Consider the following 20,674-nt stretch of genomic DNA (forward strand, 5'->3'; position numbering starts at 1 on the left):
TGTGTATGTGATTATGAATGTAATGTGTGTGATTATGAATGTAATGTGTGTGTGATTATGAATGTAATGTGTGTGATTATGAATGTAATGTGTGTGATTATGAATGTAATGTGTGTGATTATGAATGTAATGTATGTGATTATGAATGTAATGTGTGTTATTATGAATGTAATGTGTGTGATTATGAATGTAATGTGTGATTATAAATGTAATGTGTGTTATTATGAATGTAATGTTTGTTATTATGAATGTAATGTGTGTGATTATGAATGTAATGTATGTGATTATAAATGTAATGTGTGTTATTATGAATGTAATGTGTGTGATTATGAATGTAATGTGTGTGATTATGAATGTAATGTGTGTTGATTATGAATGTAATGTGTGTGATTATGAATGTAATGTGTGTGATTATGAATGTAATGTGTGTTGATTATGAATGTAATGTGTGTGATTATGAATGTAATGTATGTGATTATAAATGTAATGTATGTGTGATTATGAATGTAATGTGTGTGATTATGAATGTAATGTGTGTGATTATGAATGTAATGTGTGTGATTATGAATGTAATGTGTGTTATTATGAATGTAATGTGTGTGATTATGAATGTAATGTATGTGATTATAAATGTAATGTGTGTTATTATGAATGTAATGTGTGTGATTATGAATGTAATGTGTGTGATTATGAATGTAATGTGTGTTGATTATGAATGTAATGTGTGTGATTATGAATGTAATGTATGTGATTATAAATGTAATGTATGTGTGATTATGAATGTAATGTGTGTGATTATGAATGTAATGTATGTGATTATGAATGTATTGTGTGTGATTATGAATGTAATGTGTGATTATGAATGTAATGTGTGTGATTATGAATGTAATGTGTGTGATTATGAATGTAATGTATGTGATTATGAATGTAATGTGTGTGTGATTATGAATGTAATGTGTGTGATTATGAATGTAATGTATGTGATTATGAATGTAATGTGTGTGATTATGCATGTAATGTATGTGGTTATGAATGTAATGTGTGTGATTATGAATGTAATGTGTGTGATTATGAATGTAATGTGTGTGGTTATGAATGTAATGTGTGTGTGATTATGAATGTAATGTGTGTGATTATGAATGTAATGTATGTGGTTATGAATGTAATGTATGTGATTATGAATGTAATGTGTGTGATTATGAATGTAATGTGTGTGATTATGAATGTAATGTGTGTGATTATGAATGTAATGTGTGTGATTATGAATGTAATGTGTGTGTGATTATGAATGTATTGTGTGTGTGATTATGAATGTAATGTGTGTGATTATGAATGTAATGTGTGTGATTATGAATGTAATTGGTGTGTTTACACAGGGAATCTGTGTGTGATTATGAATGTAATGTGTGTGTGATTATTAATGTAATGTGTGTGATTATGAATGTAATGTGTGTGATTATGCATGTAATGTGTGTGGTTATGAATGTAATGTGTGTGATTATGAATGTAATGTGTGTGTGATTATGCATGTAATGTGTGTGATTATGAATGTAATGTGTGTGTGATTATGAATGTAATGTGTGTGTGATTATGAATGTAATGTGTGTGATTATGAATGTAATGTGTGTGATTATGAATGTAATGTGTGTGATTATGAATGTAATGTGTGTGATTATGAATGTAATGTGTGTGATTATGAATGTAATGTGTGTGTGATTATGAATGTAATGTGTGTGTGAATAGGAATGTATTGTGTGTGTGATTATGAATGTAATGTGTGTGATTATGAATGTAATGTGTGTGTGATTATGAATGTAATGTTTGTGTGATTATGAATGTAATGTGTGTGTGATTATGAATGTAATGTGTGTGTGATTATGAATGTAATGTGTGTGTGAATAGGAATGTAATGTGTGTGTGAATAGGAATGTATTGTGTGTGTGATTATGAATGTAATGTGTGTGTGATTATGAATGTAATGTGTGTGATTATGAATGTAATGTGTGTGTGAATAGGAATGTATGTGTGTGTGATTATGAATGTAATGTGTGTGTGAATAGGAATGTATTGTGTGTGTGATTATGAATGTAATGTGTGTGTGAATAGGAATGTATTGTGTGTGTGATTATGAATGTAATGTTTGTGAATAGGAATGTATATTGTGTGTGGAATTATGAATGTAATGTGATTATGAATGTAATGTTTGTGTGATTATGAATGTAATGTGTGTGTGATTATTAATGTAATGTGTGTGTGATTATGAATGTAATGTGTGTGTGAATAGGAATGTATTGTGTGTGTGATTATGAATGTAATGTGTGTGATTATTAATGTAATGTGTGTGATTATTAATGTAATTTGCATGCAACATCAGCAGGGAGTTAGGGACAGTGAGAATGGTTGTGTATGTGTGTGTGTGAGAGAGAGAGAAAAAATGCCTCTGATGTGCTAGTGTGCCATAAGAATAATATGTTAAACACTGTACTGTACACTATACATGTATACATATGAAATGTGTATCTGTAAACAAGAGTATGTAATCTAAACTAGACGAAATGGTTTGCTTTATAAGGGAATAAAAAGCTACACTTCTCTGTGTCCAAGTGTTTTTTCACACCTCTGACTGTATTTGATATTTTTGTTGCCCTCTGATGTTTTGTGTCATTGTTTACTAAGCTGGCATTCCATGCGGTGCGTTATTGTTGTCCATGTTTAGTAACTTCTAACTATTCTCCTTCCCTCTTTCTCCCATATCTTACCCCCCCCTCTATATCCCTGTAGGCATTCTGGCAGAGGAGGAGCCTGTTCCGTGTGCAATGTCAGGCCATGGGCGCCAGTGCATGATGAATGGGACTGTGTGTAGAGAGGGATGGCATGGCCCCAACGGTGGCATCACCAACTTTGACAACTTCCTGTTTGCCATGCTTACTGTTTTCCAGTGTATCACCATGGAGGGCTGGACTGATGTTCTCTACTGGGTGAGGCTGCTGCTTCATGAACCACACCCAGCTGGCAACTAGTTAGCCATCTCTACTCACAGTAACACAGAGGTTTCAACAGGGTTAGCTTAGCGTCATCGCTAATACTGGATGAGCTCCAATCAAATCCAACCTATAGAACCTTTAAAATGTCAGACTAGAGGTCTCCAACTTCTTGGACCCGAACCAAGATGAACCTGGGGCTTTCCCATTCGGAGCCGAACCCTATTCCTGTCCCTGAACCCTACCCCTGAACCCTACCTCTGTCCCTGAACCCTACCCCTGAACCATACCCCTGTCCCTGAACCCTATTCCTGAACCATACCCCTGTCTCTGAACCCTATTCCTGTCCCTGAACCCTACCCCTGAACCCTACCTCTGTCCCTGAACCCTACCCCTGAACCATACCCCTGTCCCTGAACCCTATTCCTGAACCGTACCCCTGTCCCTGAACCCTATTCCTGTCCCTGAACCCTACCCCTGAACCCTACCTCTGTCCCTGAACCCTATTCCTGAACCATACCCCTGTCCCTGAACCCTATTCCTGTCCCTGAACCCTACCCCTGAACCCTACCTCTGTCCCTGAACCCTATTCCTGAACCATACCCCTGTCCCTGAACCCTATTCCTGTCCCTGAACCCTACCCCTGAACCCTATCCCTGTCCCTGAACCCTATTCCTGAACCATACCCCTGTCCCTGAACCCTATTCCTGTCCCTGTCCCTGAACCCTACCCCTGAACCCTACCTCTGTCCCTGAACCCTACCCCTGAACCCTATTCCTATTCCTGTCTCTGAACCCTACCCCTGAACCATACCCCTGTCCCTGAACCATACCCCTGAACCCTATTTCTGTCCCTGAACCCTACCCCTGAACCCTACCCCTGAACCATACCCCTGTCCCTGAACCCTATTCCTGCTCCATCTCTTCTTTCCTCTTCCTCTCTTGCTTTCTCTTCTCTCCTGACTGACTCTCCCTCCCGCTCTATCAGTACTGCCCTCTCTTCTTTTCATTCATGTACCAGTTACCATGGCGATGCAATGCTAATGAAGCCATGGATGGGGTGAAGGTGACAATGCGAGTGGAGGAAAGATGCAGCCACTCAACAGACATGAAAGGGATGGAGTGGGAGCTGAACACAGGAGTAACGGAGAAATGATTGGCAGATATTTGACCTCCCCTCCCCTCTATCTATGGTCTGCTCACACATCTATACCCTCCTGTGTGTAGTGTCCTGAGAGACAGATTCTTTATAGCAGTGGCGGGAAATCTTTTCTGCGCTGTGGGCGCAGGATTTTGCTCCAGCCAACTGTAACACAACCTGATTCATAGTCTTCATCAACAAATGAGCTGTGTTACAGTTTTGGGTGAAGTAAAAGCCTTCACACACACTTGTCTTAAAGAGAGAGTCACTGAAAAGAGGAAATAACACAACTTAGTGTATGTAAACTTCTGACCCACTAGAATTATGATACAGTGAATTATAAGTGAAATAATCTGTCTGTAAACAATTGTTGGAAAAATTACTTGCACAAAGTAGATGTCCTAACCGACTTGCCAAAACTATAGTTTGTTAACAAGACATTTGTGGAGTGGTTGAAATTTAATGACTCCAACCTAAGTGTATGTAAACTTCTGACTTCAACTGTAGGTGGCTGATCTAGTTTTCCCAGGAACTTCTCGATTGTCTTCTAAAGCTAACTGTGACTGTTTTTGTTGTTTCAGATGAATGATGCCATGGGCTTTGAGCTGCCCTGGGTTTACTTCGTCAGTCTAGTTATCTTCGGCTCCTTCTTCGTTCTCAACCTGGTTCTGGGAGTTTTAAGCGGGTAAGACATTAGAATCATCATTGTCCTATATACTGAACATATGCACATACACACGCACAAATGCACACATACACACGCACGAGAGTGCACACACAGAAATACACACATACACAGGCACGAGAGTGCACACACAGAAATACACACATACACAGGCACGAGAGTGCACACACAGAGATACACACATAGAGGGAACAGGTTTCTGAGCTTTTTTCTTTGTGTGTGTGTCCGTCCACAGAGAGTTTTCCAAGGAGAGAGAGAAGGCCAAGGCTCGTGGAGACTTCCAGAAGCTGAGAGAGAAGCAGCAGCTGGAGGAGGACCTGAAGGGCTACCTGGACTGGATCACTCAGGCCGAGGACATCGACCCTGAGAATGACGAGGAGGGGGACGAAGAGGGGGGAAAACGCATCCGTGAGTCCTCCTACCTCACCACCCTCTTCACATCTCATTCCCCTACCTCACCACCTCCTTCACATCTCATTCTCCTACCTCACCACCCCCTTCACATCTCATTCCCCTCTGTTCTCCTACCTCACCACCCCCTTCACATCTCATTCCCCTCTGTTCTCCAACCTCACCACCTCCTTCACATCTCATTCCCCTCTGTTCTCCTACCTCACCACCCCTTCACATCTCATTCCCTCTGTTCTCCTACCTCACCACCCCCTTCACATCTCATTCCCCTCTGTTCTCCTACCTCACCACCCTCTTCACATCTCATTCCCCTACCTCACCACCTCCTTCACATCTCATTCTCCTACCTCACCACCCCCTTCACATCTCATTCCCCTCTGTTCTCCTACCTCACCACCCCTTCACATCTCATTCCCCTCTGTTCTCCTACCTCACCACCCCTTCACATCTCATTTCCCCTCTCACCTCCACCCCCTTCACATCTCATTCCCCTCTGTTCTCCTACCTCACCACCCCTTCACATCTCATTCCCCTCTGTTCTCCTACCTCACCACCCCCTTCACATCTCATTCCCCTCTGTTCTCCAACCTCACCACCCCCTTCACATCTCATTCCCCTCTGTTCTCCTACCTCACCACCCCCTTCACATCTCATTCCCCTCTGTTCTCCTACCTCACCACCCCTTCACATCTCATTCCCTCTGTTCTCCTACCTCACCACCCCCTTCACATCTCATTCCCCTCTGTTCTCCTACCTCACCACCTCCTTCACATCTCATTCCCCTCTGTTCTCCTACCTCACCACCCCCTTCACATCTCATTCCCCTCTGTTCTCCTACCTCACCACCCCCTTCACATCTCATTCCCCTCTGTTCTCCTACCTCACCACCCCCTTCACATCTCATTCCCCTCTGTTCTCCTACCTCACCACCCCCTTCACATCTCATTCCCCTCTGTTCTCCTACCTCACCACCCCCTTCACATCTCATTCCCCTCTGTTCTCCTACCTCACCACCCCCTTCACATCTCATTCCCCTCTGTTCTCCTACCTCACCACCTCCTTCACATCTCATTCCCCTCTGTTCTCCTACCTCACCACCCCCTTCACATCTCATTCCCCTCTGTTCTCCTACCTCACCACCCCTTCACATCTCATTCCCTCTGTTCTCCTACCTCACCACCCCCTTCACATCTCATTCCCTCTGTTCTCCTACCTCACCACCCCCTTCACATCTCATTCCCCTCTGTTCTTCTACCTCACCACCTCCTTCACATCTCATTCCCCTCTGTTCTCCTACCTCACCACCTCCTTCACATCTCATTCCCCTCTGTTCTCCTACCTCACCACCTCCTTCACATCTCATTCCCTCTGTTCTCCTACCTCACCACCTCCTTCACATCTCATTCCCCTCTGTTCTCCTACCTCACCACCCCCTTCACATCTCATTCCCCTCTGTTCTCCTACCTCACCACCCCTTCACATCTCATTCCCTCTGTTCTTCTACCTCACCACCCCCTTCACATCTCATTCCCCTCTGTTCTCCTACCTCACCACCCCCTTCACATCTCATTCCCCTCTGTTCTCCTACCTCACCACCTCCTTCACATCTCATTCCCCTCTGTTCTCCTACCTCACCACCTCCTTCACATCTCATTCCCTCTGTTCTCCTACCTCACCACCTCCTTCACATCTCATTCCCCTCTGTTCTCCTACCTCACCACCTCCTTCACATCTCATTCCCCTCTGTTCTCCTACCTCACCACCTCCTTCACATCTCATTCCCTCTGTTCTCCTACCTCACCACCTCCTTCACATCTCATTCCCCTCTGTTCTCCTACCTCACCACCTCCTTCACATCTCATTCCCCTCTGTTCTCCTACCTCACCACCCCCTTCACATCTCATTCCCCTCTGTTCTCCTACCTCACCACCCCTTCACATCTCATTCCCCTCTGTTCTCCTACCTCACCACCCCCTTCACATCTCATTCCCTCTGTTCTCCTACCTCACCACCCCTTCACATCTCATTCCCCTCTGTTCTCCTACCTCACCACCCCCTTCACATCTCATTCCCCTCTGTTCTCCTACCTCACCACCTCCTTCACATCTCATTCCCCTCTGTTCTCCTACCTCACCACCTCCTTCACATCTCATTCCCCTCTGTTCTCCTACCTCACCACCTCCTTCACATCTCATTCCCCTCTGTTCTCCTACCTCACCACCTCCTTCACATCTCATTCCCCTCTGTTCTCCTACCTCACCACCTCCTTCACATCTCATTCCCCTCTGTTCTCCTACCTCACCACCCCCTTCACATCTCATTCCCCTCTGTTCTCCTACCTCACCACCTCCTTCACATCTCATTCCCCTCTGTTCTCCTACCTCACCACCCCCTTCACATCTCATTCCCCTCTGTTCTCCTACCTCACCACCCCCTTCACATCTCATTCCCCTCTGTTCTCCTACCTCACCACCCCCTTCACATCTCATTCCCTCTGTTCTCCAACCTCACCACCCCTTCACATCTCATTCCCCTCTGTTCTCCAACCTCACCACCCCTTCACATCTCATTCCCCTCTGTTCTCCAACCTCACCACCCCTTCACATCTCATTCCCTCTGTTCTCCAACCTCACCACCCCCTTCACATCTCATTCCCCTCTGTTCTCCTACCTCACCACCCCTTCACATCTCATTCCCCTCTGTTCTCCTACCTCTCACCACCCCTTCACATCTCATTCCCCTCTGTTCTCCAACCTCACCACCCCTTCACATCTCATTCCCTCTGTTCTCCTACCTCACCACCCCTTCACATCTCATTCCCCTCTGTTCTCCTACCTCACCACCCCCTTCACATCTCATTCCCTCTGTTCTCCTACCTCACCACCCCCTTCACATCTCATTCCCCTCTGTTCTCCTACCTCACCACCCCCTTCACATCTCATTCCCCTCTGTTCTCCTACCTCACCACCCCCTTCACATCTCATTCCCTCTGTTCTCCTACCTCACCACCCCCTTCACATCTCATTCCCTCTGTTCTCCTACCTCACCACCCCTTCACATCTCATTCCCTCTGTTCTCCTACCTCACCACCTCCTTCACATCTCATTCCCCTCTGTTCTCCTACCTCACCACCTCCTTCACATCTCATTCCCCTCTGTTCTCCTACCTCACCACCCCCTTCACATCTCATTCCCCTCTGTTCTCCTACCTCACCACCTCCTTCACATCTCATTCCCCTCTGTTCTCCTACCTCACCACCCCTTCACATCTCATTCCCCTCTGTTCTCCTACCTCACCACCCCCTTCACATCTCATTCCCCTCTGTTCTCCTACCTCACCACCCCCTTCACATCTCATTCCCCTCTGTTCTCCAACCTCACCACCCCCTTCACATCTCATTCCCCTCTGTTCTCCTACCTCACCACCTCCTTCACATCTCATTCCCCTCTGTTCTCCAACCTCACCACCCCCTTCACATCTCATTCCCCTCTGTTCTCCTACCTCACCACCTCCTTCACATCTCATTCCCCTCTGTTCTCCTACCTCACCACCCCCTTCACATCTCATTCCCCTCTGTTCTCCTACCTCACCACCTCCTTCACATCTCATTCCCCTCTGTTCTCCTACCTCACCACCCCCTTCACATCTCATTCCCCTCTGTTCTCCAACCTCACCACCCCCTTCACATCTCATTCCCCTCTGTTCTCCAACCTCACCACCCCTTCACATCTCATTCCCCTCTGTTCTCCTACCTCACCACCCCTTCACATCTCATTCCCCTCTGTTCTCCAACCTCACCACCCCCTTCACATCTCATTCCCTCTGTTCTCCAACCTCACCACCCCTTCACATCTCATTCCCCTCTGTTCTCCTACCTCACCACCCCTTCACATCTCATTCCCTCTGTTCTCCTACCTCACCACCCCTTCACATCTCATTCCCCTCTGTTCTCCAACCTCACCACCCCTTCACATCTCATTCCCTCTGTTCTCCTACCTCACCACCTCCTTCACATCTCATTCCCCTCTGTTCTCCTACCTCACCACCCCCTTCACATCTCATTCCCCTCTGTTCTCCTACCTCACCACCCCCTTCACATCTCATTCCCCTCTGTTCTCCAACCTCACCACCCCCTTCACATCTCATTCCCCTCTGTTCTCCTACCTCACCACCTCCTTCACATCTCATTCCCCTCTGTTCTCCTACCTCACCACCTCCTTCACATCTCATTCCCCTCTGTTCTCCTACCTCACCACCTCCTTCACATCTCATTCCCCTCTGTTCTCCTACCTCACCACCCCCTTCACATCTCATTCCCCTCTGTTCTACTTAGGTTTAGATGTTATTAGGATCCCTCAATTTGTTCTGGACCTGGTGACTGTGAAAAGACCCCTGGTGGCATGTCTGGTAGGATAAGTGTGTGTGTCAGTGCTGTGTGTAAGTTCACTGCAACAATTTGTAGTGTCCAACACATTCGTGTTTCTTATAAAAACAACAAGTGATGCAGGACTTGCTTTATGGAGTGTGGTGTCAAAAAAGCAGAGCATCTCTTTCTCACCGGACAGACCTCTACCCCATCTTTACAACCATTGAATCTATATGTTTTGATCCTGACAGTTTACAATCTACGGTCAAACCAAGTAATTCAGTCTCTTCAACTTGCTCAACAGCCACACCATTCATTACCAGATTCAGCTGAGGTCTAGAATTTAGGAAATGATTTGTACCAAATACAATGCTCTTAGTTTTAGAGACGTTCAGGACCAGTTCTTTACTGGCCACTAGGGCTGACACCATTTAGTCGACTGGTCGATTGTTTGGTTGATAGGCTGTTGGTCGACCGAGATTTCTTTAGTCGAGCAGTCAAAATGTTCTTATTTTTTCATGGTGCACAAGACACCTGTCTGATTCTCAGTGGTCTAATCCATTGCGGAGGCCACGAGGATGGTACTTCACACTAAGATGTGATACTGAAACTGTGTATGACTATATTATGTCAAAATGGTGCGAATCTAATATTTTGAATATTATTTTTGAACAAATGCGATTTCTCCTGCGTTGGATACAGTCCTTTCCAGAGTTCTAAACTTCATGTTCAGTGCTTTCCTAGTTTTTGCCTTTCCCTATGCCTTTCCCTATGCCTTTCCCTATGCCTTTCCCCTTCCCCCTATGCCTTTCCTATGCCTTCCCTATGCCTATTTCCCTATGCCTTTCCCTATACCTTTCCCTATGCCTTTCCCTATGCCTTTCCCTATGCCTTTCCCTATGCCTTTCCCTATGCCTTTCCCTATGCCTTTCCCTATACCTTTCCCTATGCCTTTCCCTATGCCTTTCCCTATGCCTTTCCCTATGCCTTTCCCTATGCCTTTCCCTATGCCTTTCCCTTTCCCTATGCCTTTCCCTATGCCTTTCCCTATGCCTTTCCCTATACCTTTGCCTTTCCCCCTATATGCCTTTCCCTATGCCTTTCCTATGCCTTTCCCTATGCCTTTCCCTATGCCTTTCCCTATGCCTTTCCCTATGCCTTTCCTTGCCCTATGCCTTTCCCTATGCCCCTTTCCCTATGCCTTGCCTTTCCCTATGCCCTATGCCTTTCCCTATGCCTTTCCCTATGCCTTTCCCTATGCCTTTCCCTATGCCCTATTCCTATGCCTTTTGCCTTTCCCTATGCCTTTCCTATACCTTTCCTATGCCTTTCCCTATGCCTTTCCCTATGCCTTTCCTATGCCTTATGCCCCTATGCCCTATGCCTTTCCCTATGCCTTTCCCTATACCTTTCCCTATGCCTTTCCCTATGCCTTTCCCTATGCCTTTCCCTATGCCTTTCCCTATGCCTTTCCCTATACCTTTCCCTATGCCTTTCCCTATGCCTTTCCCTATACCTTTCCCTATGCCTTTCCCTATGCCTTTCCCTATGCCTTTCCCTATGCCTTTCCCTATACCTTTCCCTATGCCTTTCCCTATGCCTTTCCCTATGCCTTTCCCTATGCCTTTCCCTATGCCTTTCCCTATGCCTTTCCCTATGCCTTTCCCTATACCTTTCCCTATGCCTTTCCCTATGCCTTTCCCTATGCCTTTCCCTATGCCTTTCCCTATGCCTTTCCCTATGCCTTTCCCTATACCTTTCCCTATGCCTTTCCCTATGCCTTTCCCTATGCCTTTCCCTATGCCTTTCCCTATGCATAATAGCAACGTTAAGCAGCATATTGGGATTGGCGAACAATGTGGCAGAGGCAGCAGCAGCAGAGACGAAGAAACAGCCCTGGCCTTAGCCTAGAGGAAACCCCATCTTAATTAGGTCGATAATCAACAGCCTAACTGTTAAATGTACCTGGCTTTATAAATCATCCATATCTACAGAAATAAGACAGATCCTGCTACTGTTTGAGTGTTTGTTTAATAGCCTACTGATTCTGTGAGCGCCAAGCCTCATGCAACGGAAAAATGTTGGATAAAGCAATTTCACAGATTCAGCTGCTTTTAATATTTGCTATGTTGTAATAAAGCCTTAAAAGATTGTTACAACAGACTGGTATTACTTTGAATGTATTTAGTGTTGTTTACACTGTTCCAAACAGGCAGAAACATTATGTAATCTAACAGCACCTGTTTGTCACAGATAATATGCACGCAGTTCTCGCTCCTCCTATACATTCATTCTTTGAAATGCAATCAAGCATTTTAGTTGTTTTATTTTATTTTTAATTTACCCCCTTTTCTCCCCAATTTCGTGGTATCCAATTATTAGTAGTTACTATCTTCTCTCATCGCTACAACTCCTGTACGCTTTCGGGAGAGACGAAGTTTGAAAGCCATGCGTCCTCCAAAACACAACCCAACCAAGCTTCTTAACACAGTGCGCATCCAACCCGGAAGCCAGCCGCACCAATGTGTCGGAGGAAACACCGTGCACCTGGCGACCTAGTTAGCGCGCACTGCGCCCGGCCCGCCACAGGAGTCGCTGGTGTGCGATGAGACAAGGATATCCCTACCGGCCAACCCCTCCCTAACCCGGACGACGCTAGGCCAATTGTGCGTCGCCCCACGGAACCTCCCGGTCGCGGCCGGCTGCGACAGAGCCTATTAAATAAATATCTCTAAATCCAAAATTTGGCAGAGGTTGAAAAGCCATATCACAGAAAAAAATTCAACAACAGGTTATGGTCAACAACATCAAAGGCTGCACTGAAATCTAACAGTACAGCAACTACAACCTTCTTATCTGTTCAACCAATCATCAGTCATGTGTGTCAGTGCAGTGCATGTTGAGTGCTCTTCTCTATAAGCATACTGAAAGTCATGCTGAAAGTCTACTCTACCCTGTTACCAGCACCTGGCCAGCAGTGTGGTTCAGAGACAAAGACAGAGTCTAGGTTTTAAACAGGTTGGAATGCAATAATGGGTGTTTGTTCCCTGTTGGTTCTACCACCTGTTCCTGTGATGTTATGTCACTGGATCATATTGCTATTGATCCCAGGACTTCCTGAGAAATTGTTATCATTCTTGGTAAACCAAATGAAAGTGAATGTCATGTCTGCTGCTTCAGCTGTAACACACACACACACATGATCTCTCACACACACACACACACACACACACACACACACACACACACACACACACACACACACACACACACACACACACACACACACACACACACACACACACACACACACACACACACACACACACACACACACACACACACACACACAGGAATGATGATGATATGACTTCAATGGAAGAAAGAGACAGTAATCCAAATCCTCTTTATGTAAGCGTGTGCAGCATGATGCATGACGACACAGCGCTTCCTGTTGGGATGAGACATTTGCTATTGTAGGTACTCTATTTATACAGAAGTATGTGGACACCCCTTCAAATTTGTGAATCTGGCTATTTCATCCACACGTGTTGCTGACAGGTGTATAACATTGAGCACGCAGCCATTCAATCTCCATCGACAAACATTGGCAGTAGAATGACCTTACTGAAGAGCTCAGTGACTTTCAACAAGGCACCTTCACAGGATGCCAACTTTCCAACAAGTCAGTTCGTCAAATTTCTGCCCTGCTAGAGCTGCCCTGGTTAACTGTAAGTGCTATTATTGTGAAGTGGAAATTATCTAGGAGCAACTACTGCTCGGCTGCAAAGTGATTGGCCACACAAGCTCACAGAAGTGGAAAGTTTGGTGGAGGAGGAATAATGGTCCTGGGCTGTTTTTCATGTTTCGGGCTAAGCCCCTTAGTTCCAGTGAAGGGAAATCTTAATGCTACCGCTATCTTACAATGACATTCTAGATGATTCTGTGCTTCCAACTTTATGGGAACAGTTTGGGAAAAGCCCTTTCCTGTTTCAGCATGTCAATGCCCCCGTGCACAAAGCGAGATCCAATCCGAAATGGTTTGTCGAGATTGGTGTGGAAGAACTTGACTGGCCCGCACAGAGCCCTGACCTAAACTCCATTGAACACCTTTGGGAGGAATTGGAATGCCGACTGCAAGCCAGTCCTAATTGCCCAACCTCACTAACGCTCTTGTGGCTGAACGGAAGCAAGTCCCCGCAGCAATGTTCCAGCATCTAGTGGAAAGCCTTCGCAGAAGAGTTGAGGCTGTTACAGCATTAAAGGTGGGACCAACTCCATATTAATGCCCATCATAGTGTATGTTGACTGACAGACTGTGTGTGCATGCATGGATGCATGTTTTAGTGTGCAGAGAGAGAGAGAGAGAGAGAGAGAGAGATATTGGCTGTAGTATCCATCTCATCTGGGCAATTTTTAGTAGACATAATAGGCACATCAGTGATGCTATTGTTCTATTTTTGTCTCCCCCGTCATTAACTGTAAAGCCTGGGAGATCTAGAGAGTTAGACTAATGCATGCCGGTAGGTTTGAGTGCCTCATCTACGGTATCAGCAGTACTCTCACTATTGGGCTCTACAATACAAAATATGTATTGATGTGCTGTTTCTCATTGAGTTTGTATGGGACATTAGTTGAGCTGGTTGCTACTGTAAACAAACACAGTAAATACTATGGCAGTGTCTTATCATGATCAGGATAACCCAAACAAAGTCCATCCTCAATAATGGAAGGTTTCATTTCAGATAGTGTATTTATACATGTTCAGTAGCAGTGTTGCAAATGCTTTGGCTTACAGCCAGTGAAAGTAATGTGAATGGGGGTTCTTGGCAAATATGACTCAGTGGTAGAATCCCTTGAGGCCTTGAGGTGTCTGTGTGAGTCTGTTTAAAAAGAGATGATTGTGCCTCCCGAGTGGCGCAGTGGTCTAAGATACTGCATCGCAGAGCTAGCCGTGCCAGTAGAGATTCTGGTTTTCAGTCCAGGCTGTGTTGCAGCCGGCCGCGACCGGGAGACCCATGGGGCGGAGCACAATTGGCCCAGCGTCGCCCGGGTTAGTGGAGGGTTTGCAGGGATGTACTTATCCCATCACTCACTAGCGACTCCTATGGCGGGCCGGGCGCAGTGCATGTTGACACGGTAGCCAGGTGTACGGTGTGTTTCCTCTGACACATTGGTGCGGCTGGCTTCTGTGTTAAGTGGGCATTGTGTTAAGAAGCAGTGCGGCTTGGTTGTGTTGTCTTTCGGAGGACGCACGGCTCTCTACCTTCGCCTCTCCTGAGTCCGTACGAGAGTTGCAGCGATGAGACGACCCCCCCCCCCTCTCCCACTGCTCTGCCTGGCACTGCTGCAACCCTAGCTCCAGCCATCTACCCACTGGTTTTAGGTCACCACAGAAAGCTTTATTAGTGCATATCTGTGTAGTGTATAATCTGTCACTGTTGTTAGACTATTAGACCCCTCTATGTCAGTTGTCTATGTGTGGTGTCTAGGTACCATACTTTACCAACCCTCTTTCCTTAATGTACATGTTTTAATCTGCGTAGAGTTCAACTCTGTGTGGCCCACTAGCTGCTACTAATAGATGTCCTTCTTCTTCTTCTCTCCTCTGCTCTACGACTGCTTCTTCTTCTCTCCTTCTTTCATGCTTTCCAGTTATTGGCTTCTCTTCTCTTTTGTCTCTTATGTTTTGTTTAGTGCTTCTCTAGCCTCTTCCTAACTGCTTATATAGTAGTAGATATCTGTTCTCGCTTGTTCTCTACTGACTCACTGCTCCCTCCGCTGTCTAAATGCATGTACTGCATGCCTTTAAAACACCAAGGCGTGACACTGGCTGACCTAACGGAGAAGAAGAAAGGGAAGTTTGGCTGGTTCAGCCAGTCCACAGAGACACAGGGTAAATTGGGTTGTGTGTGTGTGTGTGTTTTGCCCTCCCTCCTTTGCTTGCTTGTGCTTTGCTACTAGTGTGATGTGTTCTTGTCCAATTGTTGTGTTCAATCCTCTCTACAACTACTCTTCATTTCACTCAATCAGCCTCTTCATTAGATCTGTGTCCTCATGGCCTGACTCTTTGTTAAAGTAGGACAAGATTTGTGAATCAAACATCAGTATTTTGAGACACAACCAGCAGGTTTAAGGCTTCTAGAGGTTACGAGAGGTCATGTGCATGTTGTACTGTAACCTAGAATTCTCCGGAACTGGACCATAAGTGAATAAGGGAAATATTGTCTGCAAATATGAACACATTGATATGTTGACTATGGAAAGGGTATGCATATTTGTAAACAATATTATTTAAAATAGATAGATTGCCTTGTAGACATGCATTGTAGACATGCATTTTCAGTCATTCATTGCCATTTCTTTTATTTAGTTCATTTTTATAAGTCTTGTTTTTTTTACTCCATTCCTGTGCATTGTGATTTGGATTTTTCCTTGAGATATTTTGTGTTATTTTTGACCTTGTATTTACTTATTCATAAGGTTTGTACAGCATCTGCACAGATCCACTACTAGCATAACGTTTCTAACCCTATCAGAAAGCACACTATTGTTATCCCCTTCACATAGTAAACAGCATGGATGATCTCTGCAGCTGCTGCAATCAGCCCTCTGTATTCTGACTGCCAATGATGGTCCCCAAAGAGCCCTATACTGAATGATGAGGATATGAAATCATGCCATCTTTACTAGATTTAAACTACCCAAAACACTCAACCATAAGTAGGATTAGGTTGGCTACTTTTGAAATGTAATCTGTTACAGTTACCTGTCCAAAATTGTAATCAGTAATGTAACTTTTGGATTACCCGAACTCAGTAACGTAATCTGATAACTTTTGGTTACTTTTGGATTACTTTCCCCTTAAAAGACATTAGAGTGAGACAAAAAGGATCCATCAAACGCATTTGACGTGTCATCCTAGTGTTCTCTGACTTGTGGTCAAACTTTTTTCAATGCTGAATTGAATGTCATTGAGAAAACAGAAAGGTGTCATAATGTATTTTTTTATCACAAACATCCTTTCTGAATTTAAATGCAATCCAAGAAGTAATCATGTAGTTTTTCAAAAGTATCTGTAATCTGATTACAATATTTTTGCTGGTAACGTAACGGATTACAGTTATAGCCTTTTAAAAATCAGATTACATGTAATCAGTTACTCCCCAAACCTGATCATAAGGGTTCTTTAGGTTGGAAAGTCGGAGCCATAGTTCGACTGGATCTCACCTTGCTTCCTGTGTTTGTGTGATGTCACAGCAAGCAAGCCCGCCAGCGAGACAGAGTCTGTGAACACTGACAACCCCAACGGAGAGGACGATAAGGCTAACTGCTGTGGACCACTCTGGTGAGTCTGTCAAGGTGCAAGGTTTCTGTCTCTGTCTGTCTGTCAAGGTGCAAGGTTTCTTTCTGCCTGAGTAGACTTAAAAAGCTTCTGTAATACGTCATTCATGCAAATGGAATTAACAATATGATTCTTAATTTCTTCAGTCAGAAAATGATCAAATCAAAGTACAGGTCAGTCCTCTGTCAGTACTATGTGTCATTAGTTGTTTTGCATGGCCCTGATGCACATTGTGGAAATTCATCGTCACTCGCTTGTGTTTTTCCCACACACACACTCTGTCCATCCTGATCAGTCACTGCACTCCTGCTGATGTCCTCTTCATCATCATCCACATCTTCATCATCCTCACCACGTCTGCATTTTGTTTAGTCTGTGACCCTGACATTGTTTGATATCTTCTGTCTAACATGCATGATTTCATTCCAGTTCACAATTGACCCGTTCATTAAATCCTGTGATGATCAACCAGTATGTAACACAACTTCCTGATTCGAGTCAGATTGTGACATCATTTCCTCTCTCTTGAAGTCGGCGATGGCGTCGCTGGAACCGGTTCTGCCGCAGGAAGTGTCGTGTTGCCGTGAAGTCAGTGTCTTTCTATTGGCTGGTGATCATCCTGGTGTTTCTCAACACGCTCACCATCTCGTCAGAGCACTACAACCAGCCTGACTGGCTCACGGAAGTACAGGGTGGGTAGAGGGTCAAAATGTTATTTCCCAATCACATAGTTTTAGCATAATTTGTACTTTACAGTGTCCTTCTCAGAAACCCACATGATACTTACTATGTTATCCTTGAATCTTACAATCTACAATGCCATTGTACTACAGTAGTGCCCTTGATATCAGACAATACAATGACTTACCCAGATACTGTATCTGCTGCATACAGTAACCCTTCCTACCAGATCCCCATAGCAGTGATCTTTATAACTGGAAAATGTTGTACTGTAATGTCTACATGCTGATGTCCGCTGCTCTCCAGATGTGGCCAACAAAGTTCTGCTGGCTCTGTTTACGTGTGAGATGCTGGTGAAGATGTACAGTCTGGGCCTGCAGGCCTACTTCGTGTCTCTGTTCAACCGCTTCGACTGCTTCGTGGTGTGTGGCGGCATCGTGGAGACCATCCTGGTGGAGCTGGCCATCATGTCTCCCCTGGGCATCTCTGTGTTCCGCTGTGTCCGCCTGCTACGCATCTTCAAGGTCACACGGTGAGACTGGGAGACTTCAGGAGAGGCTGGACATAGACTGGCGTGGTGGAGGTGTAATTTTGGCAAAATGTTTACCTCTGTGATACATTCACGTCACATCTCTTTTTTTGCTCACTGGTTTTGATGTATCATATACTGTTGGAAGAATGTTTATCAGTCTCTCGGTATGTGTGCTTGCATGCTTGCGTATGGGTTGTTTGTGCATTCATCTTGACCTTCTCTTTCTCCCTCTGCCCTGTAGCCACTGGGCATCTCTCAGTAACCTGGTGGCATCGCTGCTCAACTCCATGAAGTCCATCGCCTCCCTCCTGCTCCTGCTCTTCCTCTTCATCATCATCTTCTCTCTGTTGGGCATGCAGCTCTTCGGCGGCAAGTTCAACTTCGACGAGACGATAACTAAGAGGAGCACCTTCGACAACTTCCCCCAGGCACTACTCACAGTGTTTCAGGTAGGACGACTCTACCTGTTCCTGGCTTCTCTCACAATGATTATTGACATAATCAACATCCCCCAGGCACTACTCACAGTGTTTCAGGTAGGACGACTCTACCCGCCTCTCTCACAATGATTATTGACATAATCAACATCCCCCAGGCACTACTCACAGTGTTTCAGGTAGGACGACTCTACTTGTTCCTGGCTTCTCTCACAATGATTATTGACATAATCAACAGGCACCCCAGGCACTACTCACAGTGTTTCAGGTAGGACGACTCTACCCGCCTCTCTCACAATGATTATTGACATAATCAACATCCCCCAGGCACTACTCACAGTGTTTCAGGTAGGACGACTCTACTTGTTCCTGGCTTCTCTCACAATGATTATTGACATAATCAACTTCCCCCAGGCACTACTCACAGTGTTTCAGGTAGGACGACTCTACCCGCCTCTCTCACAATGATTATTGACATAATCAACATCCCCCAGGCACTACTCACAGTGTTTCAGGTAGGACGACTCTACTTGTTCCTGGCTTCTCTCACAATGATTATTGACATAATCAACTTCCCCCAGGCACTACTCACAGTGTTTCAGGTAGGACGACTCTACCCGCCTCTCTCACAATGATTATTGACATAATCAACTTCCCCCAGGCACTACTCACAGTGTTTCAGGTAGGACGACTCTACCTGTTCCTGGCTTCTCTCACAATGATTATTGACATAATCAACTTCCCCAGGCACTACTCACAGTGTTTCAGGTAGGACGACTCTACCCGCCTCTCTCACAATGATTATTGACATAATCAACATCCCCCAGGCACTACTCACAGTGTTTCAGGTAGGACGACTCTACTTGTTCCTGGCTTCTCTCACAATGATTATTGACATAATCAACATCCCCCAGGCACTACTCACAGTGTTTCAGGTAGGACGACTCTACCTGTTCCTGGCTTCTCTCACAATGATTATTGACATAATCAACATCCCCCAGGCACTACTCACAGTGTTTCAGGTAGGACGACTCTACCTGTTCCTGGCTTCTCTCATAATGATTATTGACATAATCAACTTCCCCCAGGCACTACTCACAGTGTTTCAGGTAGGACGACTCTACCCGCCTCTCTCACAATGATTATTGACATAATCAACTTCCCCCAGGCACTACTCACAGTGTTTCAGGTAGGACGACTCTACCTGTTCCTGGCTTCTTCTCACAATGATTATTGACATAATCAACTTCCCCAGGCACTACTCACAGTGTTTCAGGTAGGACGACTCTACCCGCCTCTCTCACAATGATTATTGACATAATCAACATCCCCCAGGCACTACTCACAGTGTTTCAGGTAGGACGACTCTACTTGTTCCTGGCTTCTCTCACAATGATTATTGACATAATCAACATCCCCCAGGCACTACTCACAGTGTTTCAGGTAGGACGACTCTACCTGTTCCTGGCTTCTCTCACAATGATTATTGACATAATCAACATCCCCCAGGCACTACTCACAGTGTTTCAGGTAGGACGACTCTACCTGTTCCTGGCTTCTCTCATAATGATTATTGACATAATCAACTTCCCCCAGGCACTACTCACAGTGTTTCAGGTAGGACGACTCTACCCGCCTCTCTCACAATGATTATTGACATAATCAACTTCCCCCAGGCACTACTCACAGTGTTTCAGGTAGGACGACTCTACCTGTTCCTGGCTTCTCTCACAATGATTATTGACATAATCAACTTCCCCCAGGCACTACTCACAGTGTTTCAGGTAGGACGACTCTACCCGCCTCTCTCACAATGATTATTGACATAATCAACTTCCCCCAGGCACTACTCACAGTGTTTCAGGTAGGACGACTCTACCTGTTCCTGGCTTCTCTCACAATGATTATTGACATAATCAACATCCCCCAGGCACTACTCACAGTGTTTCAGGTAGGACGACTCTACCCGCCTCTCTCACAATGATTATTGACATAATCAACATCCCCCAGGCACTACTCACAGTGTTTCAGGTAGGACGACTCTACTTGTTCCTGGCTTCTCTCACAATGATTATTGACATAATCAACATCCCCCA

At 45.2% G+C, this 20,674-nt stretch overlaps 1 protein-coding gene across 10 annotated transcripts in view; it reads left to right on the top strand.

Annotated features, from left to right (window-relative positions):
- The window catches only part of LOC118377279 (voltage-dependent L-type calcium channel subunit alpha-1D-like), a 201,304-nt gene that overhangs the window by 120,438 nt on the left and 60,192 nt on the right, over positions 1-20,674 (top strand). For 9 of the 10 annotated variants that reach the window (XM_052482061.1, XM_052482056.1, XM_052482059.1 and 6 more), the window contains 8 exons: positions 2,782-2,978; positions 4,703-4,806; positions 5,042-5,214; positions 16,844-16,931; positions 17,075-17,101; positions 17,460-17,620; positions 17,916-18,141; positions 18,383-18,590. In XM_052482061.1, the coding sequence (XP_052338021.1) occupies positions 2,782-2,978; positions 4,703-4,806; positions 5,042-5,214; positions 16,844-16,931; positions 17,075-17,101; positions 17,460-17,620; positions 17,916-18,141; positions 18,383-18,590 (1,184 nt within the window). The remainder of the gene's footprint in view (positions 1-2,781; positions 2,979-4,702; positions 4,807-5,041; positions 5,215-16,843; positions 16,932-17,074; positions 17,102-17,459; positions 17,621-17,915; positions 18,142-18,382; positions 18,591-20,674) is intronic. The other variant, XM_052482058.1, reaches the window with a different exon arrangement.

The sequence above is a fragment of the Oncorhynchus keta genome, chromosome 27 (genome assembly GCF_023373465.1).
Source record: "Oncorhynchus keta strain PuntledgeMale-10-30-2019 chromosome 27, Oket_V2, whole genome shotgun sequence".
NCBI classification, from domain to species: domain Eukaryota; kingdom Metazoa; phylum Chordata; class Actinopteri; order Salmoniformes; family Salmonidae; genus Oncorhynchus; species Oncorhynchus keta.